General features: G+C 36.6%; 1 protein-coding gene across 1 annotated transcript in view; it reads left to right on the forward strand.

Annotated features, from left to right (window-relative positions):
• LOC107691200 (glutamate receptor-interacting protein 2-like) overlaps window positions 1-17,448 on the forward strand; it is a gene marked incomplete at its 3' end in the record, with an annotated part of 182,055 nt that extends 164,607 nt beyond the window's left edge. Inside the window, exons 2-4 of the mRNA XM_016489697.1 lie at window positions 12,475-12,555; window positions 14,071-14,203; window positions 17,303-17,448. Of these exons, the coding sequence (XP_016345183.1) occupies window positions 12,475-12,555; window positions 14,071-14,203; window positions 17,303-17,448 (360 nt within the window). The remainder of the gene's footprint in view (window positions 1-12,474; window positions 12,556-14,070; window positions 14,204-17,302) is intronic.
• Between the last annotated feature and the right edge of the window lie 897 nt (window positions 17,449-18,345).

Here is an 18,345-nt window from a genome sequence, read left to right on the forward strand (position 1 = left end):
CACTGAAGAATGGAGTAATGATGCTGAAAATTCAACTTTGCCATCACAGGAATAAATTGCATTTTAAAATATATCCAAACAGACAAATTTAAATTGTTATATTTCGCAATTTTACTGTATTTTTGATCAAATAAATGCTTCTTTAAACCCTAGGCTTCAACATATATATTTTTTCCTTCTGATTAAAAAAAATTGTGTCATGTGAAAACTGCATCACTGCTGATCGAGGGGTCTGAAGAGGTCAAGTGGTGTCAGTCAGGGGTTCTCTGTACGCTCCAGTTAAAGAGGGAAACCTGCTGGTCATGTGCATGTGAATTTGCCCATGATGCATCAGACTGACAGCACTTATCTCTTAATGTCTCTGTTCTGCAGATGCAATGCAAACAATCAATTTCCCAGCGTGCATTTCTGCATCACATCTCCAGCATGCAGAGCATGATTACCGGTTCAAAACGCAATTTCATCACTGTATAGACTTGATCAGTTGTAATTTGAGGTTTCTGTAGCTATTGGCTCTCTCTCTATGAATCTAAAAGACATTTTCTCCAACAAATTGAAACAATTTCACAAAAGTTTGAGAATAAAATCATAGCTAAGACAAGGTATGTCTGAGACAATGTAAAAGGCACAGTTCACCCATAAATTAAAATGTTGTAATCATTTACATTTTGGAGCCTGACAGCCTCTGAACTAGCTTTGTTATATGGATCACTCAAGCCGGCCTCCGCTCACTCTAGGCCGCCTGACAAATGCAGACATGGTTTTATGTTAACGCGGCGCGATGCAATGCAACACATAAAATGACAGTATAAGTCATTATAATCCGTAGTTATGTCCCCACTGGATGCAACACATGCCTCGTTTATAATGGGTTTTAATGTTTTTGTCTCGTCGCTCCGGCCGGACAGAGCATCGCAGTATGGTAGGGGCGTAACATTTTGTCTCACGCTTGAGGTATTCGGCCAATAACAACGCACTGGATAGCTGGCCAATCAGAGCACACCTGGTTTTTACGACTGATCTGTGCAAGAAACTGGACATTATTTACAACATTATTACCTGTAATTCAGAGCCTCAGGCAAACGGGGCAATCGGATTATTTTCTGTGAACCAGTTCTTTTAGTTTATTTCAGTGAACTGTTTCAAATAACCGATTCACCAGTTCGCTTACATGATCACGCAATGATGTCCACCCAATAAAGCACCCAATAATGATGTGAAACTTGAATGTTTTACCTGTCTAAAGTATATAAAGTGAATGAACTAGTCTTAATCAACTCACCTTTTTACATAAACCATGAGAAACCATAAAAACGTCTCGAGGTTACGTATGTAACCATGGTTCCCCAAAGGGAACGAGACGCTGCGTTGAACGCTTTGGGAACGCCCTCGGCAAGACACCGTACTGAAGCCTGTGTGAAATCAGTCCAATAGCGAAGTGAGACGTCACGAGTGGGGTGACATAAGCAGCCAGGAAGCATAAAGGCACATCCGGCCAGTGCGCCTGTTAGCTTCTGCGGAAGCGAGCGCCTGCAGGGACGCAGGGAGTATGGCAGGGAGCCGCAGCGTCTCGTTCCCTTCGGGGAACCATGGTTACATACGTAACCTCGAGACGTTCCCCTTCAGGAACTCGAGCTGCGTCGAAAGCTTTGGGAATGAGAATACCCACTGCGCCATACGAGCATGTTTCGAACTCCAGGCACGACACTGCGAGTGCCTGAAGGTCCCCTATCCTCTTCAGCAAGGATATAGCAAGGAGGAAGACTGTCTTCAGCGTGAGTAGCTTGTCAGAGACATCTTCAATGGGTTCAAAAGGAGCATTGCACAGAGCCTCCAGGACCACCGCCAGGTCCCACGAGATTTAAGGGGGTCTGAATACTTTCCGTACCCACTGTATATCCGTCGACCAAGTCGGAACTGTTTCCTCAGTTCAGTGACTGTTGGAGGAACCAAAGCACTGAATGAGTCGGTAAAAACCAGCATCATAGGATAACATACACCATATTGGTTCATTTCAAGTCACAGTGACTGTCAGGCATCTGAAAGTGAGTTTTGATTGAGTAAGCTGTAGATCTGTGCTGCTAGTTAATTTGATGAACTGATTCATCCAGTTCACTAAAAAGAACCGGTTCAAAATAATAATTTGTTTATGAACCGGACATCATTACGAACCGTTTGCCTGAGGCTCAGATTACAGGTAATAATGTTGTAAATAATGTTCAGTTTCTTGCACAGACTGATCGTATCGCTTCATAAGACATGTCATCAAGAGCCATGGGTATTCATTTTGTGTTATTTGTGTTGCTTTTTTGACGTTCAAAGTGACAGTAGTTGCTGACTTGTATTTTTTGAATCGCTACGGACCACGGTTTCAGCTAAAAATCTACTTTATTGTTCTACTGAAGAAAAAAAAGTCACCTCTTGGATGCCCTGAGAGTAAGTAAATTAAATTTTCATTTTTGAGCAAAGGACGGTTATGTTTGATCATCAATGTTTAAAAACAAAGCAGTGCTCAAGTTAAATTAAAAAAAAAAAAAAAAGATCCTAGACCTTGCATTTTTTTATTCCACATATTTATCACAAAAAATAAGTGTTTTGAAATGTCCCCTTCTGTTTGTTTTGCGCCGTATACTTTCTTTGCATCATTGATCAGCCAAGAATATGACGTCATGTGATCGATTGTACCCTCTACAAGAGAAGCCTTTGTATGTAAATGTATTTGCGGATGTGCATTGAGTTTGCAAGATTCAAGATTCAAAATTTTTTATTTGTCACATACATGGTTATATAGGGAATATATGACCAGCAGTGAAATGTAAGTCAGGTCCGCTCCATGGACAGTGCAATTATTAAAGAATACAAACACAAGAAAATTATATATAAATATAGGTATGGAAAAAGTAAGATAAAAAATAAGAATAAAATAAAATGCACAGGACAGTATACTGTAGGCTTAATAAATATTTAGATGAGCAGGAATATACAAGAGAAGAATGTGCAAACAGGTTGTACAGGGTAGTAACATAGCAGCAATAGAGGTAAAAACGTAAATAAATAAAATATTACAGAAATTGCTGTGTGCAAGTGACAATGTCTGTATATTAAGTGTCTTACTGATAATTAAGTGAAGTCATGTTGGTGTTAAGAGACTGAGTTTGAGTTTAGGAGCCTGATGGCCTGGGGGAAGAAGCTCCTCCTAAGTCTCTCGGTTTTTGCCATCAGGCTGCGGAAGCGCTTACCAGATGGCAGCAAAATGAAAAGACCGTTACCAGGGTGGTTGGAGTCCTTGATGATTTTAACAGCTCTGTTTTTGCTGCGTTTCAGGTAGATGTCCTGTAGAGAGGGGAGAGCAGACCCTGAGATGCGCTCAGCTAAGCGCACAACTCTCTGTAGGGCTTTGCAGTCTTGACTGGAGCTGTTCCCATACCACACTGAGATACACTGAGTCAATACACTTTCTATGGCCCCTGAATAGAAAGTTTTCAGGATTGCTGGCGAAACCCTGAATTTTCTCAGCTGTCGCAGATGGTACAGTCTTTGTCTGGCTTTATTAACCTGAGTTTGGATGTGTGAAGTCCAAGTCAGGTCCTCGGAGATGTTTACACCAAGGTACTTGAAGCTGCTCACCCTCTCCACTGGGGTCCCACTGATCATAAGAGGAGTATAGGGCCGCTGCGGTCTCTTCCTGAAGTCCACAATCAGCTCTTTAGTTTTACTCACATTCATAGAGAGACAATTGTCCTGGCACCATGATGTGAGTTGCTCTACCTCATCCAAGTATGCGGCCTCATTGTTGTTGGAAATGAGGCCCAGAACCACAGTATCATCAGCAAATTTGATGATAGATGTGGAGCTGTGGGAAGACACGCAGTCATGTGTGTAGAGAGCGCGGTGGGTTATTCAGGTGGCCATTGTTCATCTCGGCGTTCCTTAGAATCTCAGATGGCCACGATGGGTTGGAGGATAAAGTGTCCTGAAACAGGTTAGTGTAGCGGTGTCCAATGTCCAAAAGTGTTCTTTTGTCGTAAGTGATCAGTGCAGACGATATGTGTGTAAAAAGAGAGAGCAAAAGAAAGTACAAAAGTAAATAAAAGCACAAGTGAAAATCTAAGTGGAGCGACCTGGACGGCGTCCGAACTCAGCAGCGCCATCTTGGAAAAAAAAGAATTTAGCTACAATTGTGTGTGTGTGTTTTGTTGCTGTGACTTGGGAAGTTTAAGTGTGTGAAGTGTGTGTGTTTGCAATAAGTGTGTGTAGCACATATCACCCACGTTGCAGGTTCCTTTCCTGGTAAAGCTTCTGGCTGTTTGGTGCTGATAATGGGGAGTAATTACTGGAGGACATGTGGAGTTTAAACAAAGAGAGACTCGCGCTCTCTCAGATTATAGCAACCATATCTTCAGCATAATTAGAGCCATTCATTTGAGCAGTTTACCTTCAAAAAGAGTTGCTAAAGGTGTTCGTGCTGAATAGCCTGCATTCACAATAGTCTTTGAATAGAACAGTTTCTGGTGTATCATGATCTGCATATTGTTATAGAAATGTAGTATTGTGTTCTATATTGTGCATTTATTAGTAGCGCTAATAGTGACTATTATTATTATTATTATTATATTTTCTGCAACTCAAATTAATATTTATTTATTTGCTTATTTATTTAAATTTTTTTATTTGTATGTTATCACTGCAGACTGTATTTATTTGATTGATTGATTATTTATTTAAAGCATATAGCTCCAGTTTCCTTCCAGGCCCTTGAGGTGAAGCTAGGATTATTTTTTTTATTTTATTTACCTATTTTTGTGCAGTGGCACTTCGGTGCATGACAAAAACAGATGATTCTGTGCTTTGCGATTTTGGTACCCGTCACAGCTAAATCGCTTCCTTTGATAGGTGACTCGTGAAGGTTTCCAAAACCCTCGAGCAAGCGGATTAGACGAATGCTGCTCATCACAGTGAATGCCGATATGCTGGAGTTTTCTGCCGGCTGGGAGGGAGTTTCGTTGGTTTGGTTTTGTGCTAGAGCTGGAGGCTAATCCCACCGTTGAGCCGTGTCAGTAATAGCTTTCAAAAATACAACAATAAACACTTTAGATTGCTCCCTGCAGACTGTCTTCGCATTCTCACGAAGGCATGCTCATTTTTTAGCACTTGTCTGGTCTCATTCTGTCCTCCTTTGGTGAGTGGCAAACGGTATTTTATTCCGTTTTTATTTGGTTTGGTCACACAACATGTCACATAAGGGAATTTACGATTGCAGGAGCTTGAATGTATTAATGCATTGTCCTAATGATGTTGTGTTTTGAAGCGTGCAGTTCAACGAACAAACAGTCAAAACAGAACAGACTTTAGTTTGAATTATGGTATTTAGTGGTTTTTGCTAAGGCTTATGGATTTGAACAAGCGTCTTAAGTATTACATTTTGGCACAGAAGCGATTTGTGAAAAATATACAATAGACTGACATTAAAGGAGGGAATACAACAATCTAGACACCTAACTGAGATTTGAGTTTTGGCTTCTTTGACATGGACCATTAATTAAGCATAAAATCAGTGTAGTATTGTGCTAATCATGCTAAAAACTAATCAGAAACCAATAAAAGCAATATAATAATGTGTTAATCATGCTAGAACTCCTCAGAAACACACAAAAGCAGTATAGTAATATGCTAATCATGTTAGAAACTCCTCAGAAACCTGTTAACGCAATATAATAATATGTTAATCATGCTAAAACTCCTCTGAAACACATAAAAACAGTTATGTGCTAATTATGCTAAAACAGAAAACAGTATAGTAATGTGCTAATCATGCTAAAACTCCTCAGAAACCCATAAAAGCAGTATAGTATTGTGCTAATCATGCTAAAATGTAATCAGAAACCCATAAAAGCATAGTAATGTGCTAATCATGCTAAAATTTAATCAGAAACCCGTAAAAGCAGTATAGTATTGTGCTAATCATGCTAAAATCTCCTCAGAAACCCATAAAAGCAGTATAGTAATGTGCTAAACATGCTAAAATCTCATCAGAAACCCATAAACGCAGTATAGTATTGTGCTAATCATTCTAAAATCTCCTCAGAAACCCATAAAAGCATAGTAATGTGTTAATCATGCAAACATCTCCTCAGAAACCCATAAAAGCAGTATAGTAATGTGCTAATCATGCTAAAAACAACTCAGAAACCCATAAAAGCATTTTAGTAATGTGCTAATCATGCTAAAATCTCCTCAGAAACCCATAAAAGCAGTATAGTAATGTGCTAATCATGCTAAAATCTCCTCAGAAACCCATAAAAGCATAGTAATGTGTTAATCATGCAAACATCTCCTCAGAAACCCATAAAAGCAGTATAGTAATGTGCTAATCATGCTAAAAACAACTCGGAAACCCATAAAAGCATTTTAGTAATGTGCTAATCATAAAACGCCTCAGAGAACCATAAAATCAGTAATTAAGGCCTATGCTAAAAATAATGATTATCAATGTCTCAGAAACCCATCATGTGCTAATTCTGCTAAAAACTCCTCAGAAACCTATAAAAGCAGTATAGTAATGTGCTAATCATGCTAAAAACAACTCGGAAACCCATAAAAGCATTTTAGTAATGTGCTAATCATAAAACGCCTCAGAGAACCATAAAATCAGTAATTAAGGCCTATGCTAAAAATCATGATTATCAATGTCTCAGAAACCCATAATGTGCTAATTCTGCTAAAAACTCCTCAGAAACCTATAAAAGCAGTATAGTATTGTGCTAATCATGCTAAAAAAAAACAAAAAAAAACATCAGAACACCTTAACAATATTACTACACGCTAAACATGCTTAATCAGTACCTGAGAACATTATTGTCATAATATAGGCCTACTGTTGTTCCAGCTGTAGTGTTGCAGAAATAGAAACAGTTTCTTAAATGGAGTCACCTGTTGCTCATCACGTATTGTCATTGCGGCTAGTTACCCTGCTGGAAAAAAAAAACAGCTAAAACCAGCCTAAGCTGGAAGTAGCTGGTTTTAGCTGGTCTTCCATTTTGCTCTACACACATTCATAAATTCTTCAGAAAAAGTAAAAATCTATATTTTAACATGGTAACAAGCTGATTTCGTAAAGGGTTTATTAAATAGGTTGCTTTTCTTTTTAATAATATTTTCAATTTGAAGAAAATATGTTAGCCTACAAGTAAGGTTGTAGTTAAATCAGTATCAGGTTCAGTTGAAAAGTAGACAGGACGTTTCTGGCTTTCATATCAGCTTGCACTATGTACATTATTATGGGCAAGCTCGTATCTGCTATCAAGTAATAAGAAAATATCCTTGTAACTGCTGCTGGAAGACTCTTATCTCCTTACCGCCTAACGCAGCATAACCTCAGTCAGGTGATGGTATCTTAGAGCCATCACTCTTTCCTGCTGCCAGATCCTTCATTCACTGCAGGTTCCCTTCATCGTAATGCGCTTGTGAGTGTTTCTGTTTGTGCAATATTCAATATTTCACCTCAAAAGTTTTATCATCATTGACTCATCCTCTTATCATTCCAAACCTTTCCAAGACTTACTTTCTTCATTGGATCACAAAAGGATATGTTTAGTAGATTGTTCAAGTTGCGCTTTTCCATATATTAAAAATATGTTCCAAGTTCTAAATCTAGTGAATTGTGCTATATTTTAAGTCTGTATGTATAATACAGCATGTAGGCTATGCAGTATATATAATACTGGAGCTTGACAGCCCCAGTTGTTGTCTACTTTCTTTATTTGGAAAAGAACATCTTGGACATTCTGCTAAACATGTTGCATTATATTATATTATATTATATTATATTATATTATATTTGCTTATGTTTATTTGTTTTATTTTTGTATTGTTTTTTTTTTTCATTTTGTGTTGTTTTTTTTTTCTTCCTTTGTGAGTGTTTAGTTTAGTTTTTTGTTTAATTCCATTTTTTTTCTGTTGTGTTTTTGGTCCATTTTGTGTTTTGTTTGTTTGTTTGCTTGTTTCATTTCTGTTTTTTTTTGTCTTGTTTTGTGTGTGTTTTGTTTTATTTGTTTAGTTTCTGTTTTGTTGTTGTTGTTTTGTGTGTTTTTGTGTGTGTGTGTGGGGGGGGGTGTTGTTTTTTGTTTGTTTGTTTTGTTTTTATATTTTATATAACATATACATTTTACAAAACATGTTTACCTCCTAATCTTCAAGAAAATCAAAGCCAATCATCTGAACAAGTTTTGTGCCAAATGTTAGGTTGATATCTCAAAAAAATTAACTTTTAAAGTGCACCTATTATGCAAAATTCACTTTCACATGTTGTTTGGACAAAAATGTGTGTTGGCAGTGTGTGTACACAACCACCCTATAATGATAAAAATCCACCCACTCCTTTTTTTTAATCTCCATATATCAATAGCAGCGTCTCAGAGCAAGCCGATCACAGAATCCGTAAAGTGTGACAAGCCCCACCCACGATTGTTGATTGACACTGCCATAAGCGTGCCGAGACACCGCCCTGAGTGAGCCGCACACAGTCCGACATGTTTATCGTCACGCTAGAGCAGGGGTGTCCAAACTCGGTCCTGGAGGGCCGGTGTCCTTAAGAGTTTAGCTACAACCCCAATTAAACACACCTGACCCAGCTAATCAAGCTCTTACTAGGCATACTAGAAACTTAAAGGCAGGTGTGTTGAGGCAAGTTGGAGCTAAACTCTGCAGGACACCGGCCCTCCAGGACTGAGTTTGGGCACCCCTGCGCTAGAGCATTTAAAAGCAGCATTCAAGTAAGAAATGTCTTCTTATTAAGGCTATAGACCTTATTCAGTCCAGAGCAGTAAGTGATTCACTGCTTTTATTTTATTCGTTGGATCATATTAATAGCATAGACAGCAGTATAGGTACTGTATATTATGCTGATGTCACTTAATACACAGATCTGATCTAATATAAACATGTGATTTCTTTCCCAGATGTTTACCTTCACAAAAAAAGCATCATATGACCCCTTTAATACAGATCTAATATAAACATGTGATTTCTTTCCCAGATGTTTACCTTCACAAACATAACCGACTGTGTTTTTGTAACTTGTGTGTGTTTTTAACATAAACTCGTGTGTGAAAGAGAACTTAGTTACTCACGTGCCGTGCGCAGCCACTTTTGCGTGCAATGGATGTTTGCGCTCAGAAAACCGTCTATCAAAAGTTTAAACTAATATGGTTTAAAACGCATGATTTCAGCGCGATAAACATGATAATCAGAACCAAAACATGTTTTTTAGCGGTTACGAGCTGTAATGGCACAGCTTTATTCTGGAAAAGGGGGCGGGGAACAGCAGCTAAGTTGCGTTTAAAGAGACAGACACGAAAAACAGCGTGTTTCTGCTTCCACTCAAATTAGGCATTTTCAAAATGATATAATAAATGATCTGTGGAGTATTTTGAGCTGAAACTTCACAGACACATTCTGGGGACACCTGAGAATTATATTACATATTGTAATATAGGGGCATAATAGGTGCCCTTTAAGTAAGATTTTGTGGATGCAGTACTAAACTTTTTCACTAGACGATATACAGGGACTCTTGATTTCCATTTATTGTATAAGTGTTCTGAACCATATATTTCCATATTTTTTTTTTAAGATTTATGAAGTAGACATCCTATTCAGAAATCGTTTGGGCAGCAACTTTAATATTTGATTTGAATTCAATCTCTAAAACAGAATCTATCGCTATTTATCTATAGCTCTGTCATTTCTTTGAAAAACAGTCACCTAATATGAAAACTAGAGTCTGAAACCTTTCAAATGATATATAGTTTGTCAACATTACTTTAGGTTTAGACCAAAATATTATCGTTAAAAAAATGTGTAATCACAAACATCCCACATGTGTGGGGGAGGGGCAGTCAAAAATAGTGGTTAAAACATTTTTATAAATCATAAATTCAGATATTCAATCTTTGTAATGTCTGTAATGTATTGATATTACAACTTAATTGATTGTATGTTTTTCTTTTTCATATAATAATTTTTGCATTGCTGTTCCCTGCACACTGTAAAGAACTCTATATTACTAAACTATTATATCTCCCACTTATAAATAAAACAGAAAAGTAAATTATACAGGTTTGGATTGACATATGAGGGAGAGTAAACGGGCAGACGTTTTATTTTTAGATGAAGCATTCCTTAAAGACTTTTCTTTGATTTAAAGGAAACACAAGCGAAGTTTGGTTAGTATCATAACAATGGCAGCAACAGGTGTTACCTTCTTTTGGCTGAATACATTAATAGTGTTTGTCCTGCTGGCGTGAAAAGATGAAGTGAATTGTGCCAAGCGAAAGGAAGCTCCAGAGACGCTTAGTGCTGATGAGCCCAGTGCACAAGGGGAAAATTCTAATTTATGTAGAAACTTTGAAGAAATGAAAACTATGCTGCTCATGAATATTTTATCTGCTCCAAATGAAGCATGTGCACTCAAGCATCCGGCTTGACAGAAAACAATCCGAAAGACGTTTGTCACACAAATGTGTTCTATAAAGAATGATTGTGTTTCTGTGATTATTGCTGTCAATAGATGACAAATCCTCATTAGCATGTCTCTGGATGCTAATACTCACTGCACTCAAAGAGACAGTTCATCTGTCTAATACAGAGGTGAAAGAAGTGTAAAACAATCCGTTTAATATGAATAAATGTGTTTTTGCTATATTTTTGTTATTTAATGATATATAGAGATAGAAATAAATATCTAATATAATACAAAATAAATAAGGGGAATGTGCTAATATATTTTATGATTTTTATGATTAATATATGACCATCTATCCATCTATCTATCAGTCCATCTATCTAGCTAGCTATCTATCTATCTGTCCATCCATCTGATACAATGTACAATGTATTGCCCTGTAACGCTATATATTGTATATTTTTTATTATTACATTGCATGTAAGTTTAATAGTTTAGATGTTATTTTATGGCATTTTAATAATAACAATAAATATATATCAGCACATTCTCCTTATTAATTTAAATTGCATTATATTAGTATTTCACAGTAATAGTCATTTTTATTGTAATGTTTAGTGAATTTTTTTAGTTTAGTTATGTTTAGTTTTTGTATCATGGTGCAATTTTTATTGAAATTCGCAAATATTTAAGCCAGTTCAAAAAATACTAACATGATATTGTCACGAGCCAGGCTTGAACTCAGGTCTCTGGCATGGTAGTTGAGAGATCTACCACTAATCCACGGGAATGGTAATGTTGGACCCAAACGAAACACTTCAGGCAGTTTCCCAGGACATGTAGATTTATTTTTTTAAAAAGTCTTTGCAAGAAAAATACAAACTAACATGATATTGTCTCGAGCCAGGCTTGAACTCAGGTCTCTGGCATGGTAGTTGAGAGATCTACCACCAATCCACGGGAGTGGTAATGTTGGATCCAAACGAAACACTTCAGGCAGTTTCCCAGGACATGTAGATTTATTTATTAAACAAAGTCTTTGCAAGAAAAATACAACAAAAGGTCTTCTCGGACTGAGGTATTAACTACAGCAAAAATAATGGAAAAACCACATGTAAAAAGTCTTTGCAAGAAAAATACAACAAAAGGTCTTCTTGGACTGAGGTATTAACTACAGCAAAAATAATGGAAAAACCACATGAGAAAACAAAACCAGACACACGAGGAAGAACTAAGGCAGAGGAAAAAACGGGGGACCTCTAGGGGCACGGAGACAAACTACAGGAGTAGGATGCTGACAGATATACACATTTTACATTTTTAAATGATATTTTACAATGACAATGCAATTATTTATTTGTTTATTAAAATTGTTATTGATGTGTTTTTATTTTAATGTAGTAAAAATGATAGGGTGTAGATGTGTATAATATTGATTTTCACAATGCAAAAAATAATGGTTCCAAAAATAAGCATCCTTCAAGAAAAAAAATGTTTGTTTGTTTGTTTATTTATTTTTTATTTATGTGTGTGTGTGTGTACCTGGTATTTATCGCGTTATGGGGACCAAATGTCCCCACAAGGATAGTAATACTAGTAAATGTTGACCTTGTGGGGACATTTTTGAGGTCCCCATGAGGAAACAAGTTTATAAATCATACAGAATGAGTTTTTTTGAGAAAGTAAAAATGCACAAAGTTTCCTGTAAGGGGTAGGTTTAGGGGTAGGGTTGGTGTAGGGCAATAGCACATACAGTTTGTACAGTATAAAAACCATTACGCCTATGGAATGTCCCCATAAAACATGGAAACACAACATGTGTGTGTGTGTGAAATATAACCCAGGCACACTCTTGACAGGTTTTGTGGGATTCACTCACCACTAACCCTAACCCTAACCAGTGTTTTATATGCAAGCACATATATTGACTACAGCTGACGTCATTTTTCACAGTTGCGTTTAGGGTGGACTGCTTTCTCTAAGGTATTTTTATTATTTCTCTTGTCCTGCAGATGATGGGCCGTACTCTAAGGGGAACAAGGACTCGACGGGGCCAGACAACTCGCTCCCATCCAGAAGACAAAGCATCCCAGGTACGCTGACTCTCTTTCTATGCCGTCTGTTTGTGCCCACACAAATCCTCCCAGCTCCGCTCCTTCAGCGTCTTTTGATCTGGGGGATCATGTCTGTCTTTCCCCATTGGGGATGTTTGAGCTCTTCTTGCCACATTGGTTGGATGGCTGTTTGAGATGGAGAACGCTGGGGGTTTGATGGGTGTTGTTAAAGCTTTATCCAGATGTTTCCTGCGGTTCTTGAGAAGTGTCTGTCTGAGTCATTCTGCTAGCTGGAAGCGCTTGCTGATCCAAGACCTCTTTCTTCTTTAAAACTAATTGGATTAGCTGAGTCAACTCAAAGTGTGACTTTGGAAAAGTTTCAAAATGACGTCTTAAAGCAGAACAGACATTTTCAAAGGTTATTTTACATTTGGCTTGTGTTTTAATTTCATTAAACAATATATATTTTTTTTTTTACGAAACCTACTGCAGCTTATTTGATACATGAATCTTCTTAATACAAAACTAATGCTATGTGCATATTTTTAACTTTATATGTGTGTTTTGATATGTGTATGTATATACGTATATGTAATACATTTCATTTATATACTAAATGAGTATAACGTATACTTATTCAAAAGTTTGGAGAAAGTAATCTCTTATGCTCACCAAAGCTTCATTCATTTCCTCAAACATACAGTAAAAACAAAAACAGTAATATTGTGAAATATTAAAATAAAATGGATAAAAACTTTAAAATAACAGCATTTATTTGAAATATAAATATTTTGAAACATTATTAATTTTTGATCAATTTAATGTATCCTTGCTGAATAAAAGTATTAATTTTCTTTAAAAAAAAAAAGACTTACCCCAAACTTAAATTAAGTGAAGATGTTATCTGCATATTTAGCCATTTTTAAATTAAATTAGCCAGAGCAGTTATATAAACAAACATACAAGAGTTTCTGTTTTAATATATGATATGATATGATAATAAGGCATTTTCAGAATTGATTTTATGGGAATAATTTTAATAGTTTGAAAAGACAGAGCTGATTGTGTGCGTTCGGTCCATTACGTTTTTATTTGTGGAAAACATTTTAGTTCCAAGCTGTTCACATTTAAACCCACACAGACATTGGCATGATTAGATTAGACTCTGTGAGAGATTTTGTGACACAGCTGGATTCCAGAAGAAAGTGTAGCATCACAATTTCTGCAGCACTACTGGTGTGTGATAGATGTTTTCTTTCATGTGCCTCTTAGTTTGGATTTTATGTTTAAGAATTCATATAATCACAGCATGAATTGAAGATTAGATGTGGTGTAGCATTTAAAAACAATCTTCAGCTTTCGTAATATAGAGAATTCGTAAAATTTCTCATCTTTAGTTAGATGGGAGTAAATGCAGCTCATTTGCATATCCAAAATAATATCTGAGACCATCTGAGTGATGGAGGGTAAGTGTCATAATAACATGCTGCCGACTTCTGTCTCTTGTGTGTGTGTGTGTGTGTGTGTGTTTGTCTGTTGTGTTATGGCCTGAAGAACTGCGTGGGGTTACACTGGTTGAGCTGATTAAGAAGGAAGGAAGCACTTTAGGTCTCACCATCTCGGGCGGAACAGACAAGGACGGCAAACCACGCGTCTCCAACCTGCGGCCGGGTGGACTGGCGGCTAGGTGAGGACTGGAGCTGAAGTCATCAATGTAACCTCACAAATTCATAACTCATTAGCTGTATCAGCCAATCAGAGAATGACAAAGTGGTCACCTGACATCTCAGAAAAATACCAAGCCAAACAAAATAGGTTAGGTTGCAATTTGTACCTACAGTTTAAATGTGCTAATCTTTGCTAATGTGGCAACATGTAGCAGTTTTGCATTTTAAGCGTGAAGTACAACTTAAAATTGTTTATTTAACTTGAATTATTTTTACAAACGTATGTTTTTGAGCATTGTTCGCATTAACTAAAATGCAGGTAGAAAAAAACTGACAGACGTACTTGACCTGAAAGAAAAAACTGACCTTAGCAGCCAGTTTTTGTTAATGCTCACTAATGTGTCAATGCGTACTTGTTGAGTTTTGTTGCGAACTTAACATTAGTGTTAACATTAACATTAGTGTTTAGAATTAGCATTTTTGAGTTACTGTGGCAGTAACAAACCTAAATACTTAAGTGGTCAACAGAATTGTTAATTTGGTGAGCTAACTTTGCCAACAAGATTCAGACTTTAATTATTCTGCAATTACAGTACATTAGCTGACCTGAAAGAGAAAACTGACCATAGAAGCAGCTAATTTATGCTAACGCTCTCTAATGCAGTAACGTAGTTACATTCTTAACACTAGTTTTTCGCATTATCATTTTTGTGTTACTGTTGCAATTACAAGCCTCAATAATTGTTGTCAATATAATTACTTTCAAATATCTCCCTTATGAAAATTAACCATGGTTTTAATATAGTAAAAGTGTAGTAACTTTGTTTTTTTGGCGTATTGATTACCATTTGTATAACCACAATTTTACCACAAATACCATGGTTAAACCATGGTTAGTGTAGCAAAACCATGGTTAATTTGTGGTTATCATGGTTTACTATAGTAGCCATGATTTGTAGTAATACCATGGTTAATTTTCGTAAGGGTTGTGATACTTAACGATAGCTATTAAGGTAGCTAGCTATAAGATAAAATATGGTTGTGGCTAGAAGGGATTTAGCTATGGCTGGAAGTGATGCAATATCTCGCCAGATGGACAGGAAGAAAGTGAAAGAAAAATAATAATAAAAATAAATTAAATGAACAGACAGCTAGCGAACTAATCAGCCTACGTTGTGGCAACATCCTTTGAACTAATCTCTTAAAATCTCGCCGGATGGACAAGAAAAAATGACAGCGAAGAAGACAACTAGTGAACTAGATTTTGCAAGACTTGCGTTTATTCTGGCTGTAGCTGTATCTCTTCTAGCCATAACCCTTCAACAATTTAACTAGCTAGCGAATTTCTTCAGCAAGATTTAAACAGTTGTTCTGCCATTACAATCGCTGACCTAGAGAAAACTGACCATAGAGGCAACTAATTTATGCTAATGCTTTCTTATGTAGCATCGCGTACTTGTTGAGTTATGTTACATACTTAATGTTTTGTTAAATTACTAATTTTGTGTTACTGTGGTGGTAACAATCCTTAACGTTTAAGTGGTCGATAGAATTCAATTATTTATATACCTTAAATTATTTATAAATATTTTATATACCTTCAAGTATTTATGCTATTAGTTAGCTTTAAATTAAACATTGCAATAATTTAACTAGCTATAGCTAACATGCTTAGCAAGATTCAAACTGTTCTTCTGCTATTACAGTTGCTGACCTGAAAGAGAAAACTGACCATAGAAACACTTCATTCATGCTAACAGTGTGTGGACACCAAAAGCAAAGCGAAAATTTGCGTCACGTTACTCGCTCTAGTTTACTTGTGGGATGTTTTTCTTGTCGCGAATAAAAACATAAAAACAATAAAATCCATTTTCTGATACAACCGGATGTGTCAATAAGCTCTTTGCTGATTGGCTTGCGCGACATCACATCATGCAAATTTTCTGCTCAAGTTGAAATTTTTCAGTTTGCGTGGAAGACACTATTGAGGTAAATATCATGCGTTTGCGGTGAACACATCACACAATTTACGTCATTCGTGTCACTTGGCACAAATTTGCATCTTTGCATTGAATTTGTATGTAATCTACTCACTCAAATAATTAAATTTGCTTTTGGTGTGCACACACCATAATTCCTGCGAATGTAGCAACATGTATATGTTGCGTTATGTTACTTAGCATTAGCATTACTGTTTTTGTGCTACTGTGGTAGTAACAAAGCATCAATGCTCAAGTGGTCAATAGAATTACCTTGAAGTATTTGTGTTATTAAACAGGATTAACTATTAAACTGTGCTATTAAACAGGATAGCTAGATATAAGCTGAACATAACAATTTAACTAGCTTTAGCAAGCAAGATCAAGATCAACAGGTAAGATTCAGCAAGAGTTTGCTGTACTGCCTTTACAGTAGTTGACCAGAAAAAAATGATAACAATTCACCGTAGAAACAGCTAATTAACGCAACACATTTTGTTGCATTATGACATTCTGGAATGCAACAGTGCATAAAACCCTGTTCGTAGGTACAGTAAGTTGTGAGCCATAGAAATCTGATAAATTGTTAACTGAAAAAACTGTTTATTTTTCCTCATACTCACTTTTGATTAAACTAATTTCTGTGATGTGAAAGTTTTCCCATCTTCAGTTGTTTCTTCTTTCCTTGTGGCTGGTATGAGGATGTTATGGAGCACATCTGGGCTGATGACATATTTTTGTCAGGCATCATTGTGCTAGCTCATGTACGCCCAGAGGACAAAAGGGAGTGAATAGCATTCATTTGTCTAATTAGCATCTAAATGAGCATATTTATACTCCCTGTGGGGTGTTCAACAACAGATAAGGAGTTCTCACTTTGCATTTACTTTCCATTCAAAATATAATTATGTTTTCTATGTTTTTGACCATTGACGGAAATTTTCTCTGGACCTTCATATGTTATCTTGTTAATTTCTCTACATTAAATGTTGAATGCTTAAAAAGCTCATTTCATTAAACATTCGAAAAGCCAACTTTTACACTGTTCAACAAAAAATAGTGTGCCAGATATTAGCTAAACTGTTTAATTAGTCTAATTTCAGTAATTACATGATTGAGTTACATTTCAATGTGTCTCAGGAGCGATCAGCTCAATGTGGGCGACTACATCAAGTCAGTCAATGGGATCAACCTGACCAAGCTGCGTCACGACGAGATCATCAGTCTGCTAAAAAACGTAGGCGAGCGCGTCGTGCTGGAAGTGGAGTATGAACTGCCTTCACCTGGTAGGAAGTTGAGTATTCTGACTTTTGCCTGTCTTGTGGCATGTTCCTGTCAATGTAACCCCGGTCTGAACCGATCTCAGACCTCATGAGTGAATATCATCGTGAAAATGTCTTTGCGTCAGTAAGTCCACTTCAGTTTGTGTATATAAAATTATACACAGTAATGGAGAATGCATGGCTGCATGTTGAAAGCTGCTGTGAATCATTTTTGGATGTTAAAATACTTTTTCAGATTTCAACAGAGACATCTATAAGTAAGCCAGTCAGTTATTTTGCAAAGTTGTTAAAGTATTACTCTTGGTTTGAGTGACGGACATAGAAACATTAGCTTTACCAATTTACCAACATGTGATCCTTAAAAACCTCATGCAATAATTTTGATGAATGCAATACCATGATATCAGCGATGGAGGGATATTTTGCCCAGCGATGTGTTTCGCGTTCTCATAAGTAATTTGCTGCCTTAACTACTATGGGGTGTGTTTCCTAAAAGTATTGTTAGCTAACTGGTCGCAATTATAATTGAACTCTGTTGGTAACTGTGGAATTAACTAGCTAGTCACATTTGTTTTCCATAGTATCTTTGTGGCACATCTATTGTCCACATGTCGTACTAACTAGAAACTATGATTCTAACCACAGGTCAGGAGCTGTTGTTTCAGTCACACAGCTTGTTTGCGAATGTTATTTGGAGCACCAAATATTTATACTATGTTGGTAATGATGTAACTTGCAACCATAGTTGGCTAATACTAACAAGAAACTTTGCTTCTAACCACAGTTCGAGAATTGTAGTTCAATCCAAACAACTTTGTGAATGTTTGTTGAAACTGTTAATTTCGGGAAACTGAATTGTTGAACTACAGGTGCATCTCAATAAATTAGAATGTCGTGGAA

The sequence above is a fragment of the Sinocyclocheilus anshuiensis genome, unplaced genomic scaffold, assembly GCF_001515605.1.
Source record: "Sinocyclocheilus anshuiensis isolate Anshui unplaced genomic scaffold, SAMN03320099.WGS_v1.1 scaffold338, whole genome shotgun sequence".
NCBI lineage: Eukaryota > Metazoa > Chordata > Actinopteri > Cypriniformes > Cyprinidae > Sinocyclocheilus > Sinocyclocheilus anshuiensis.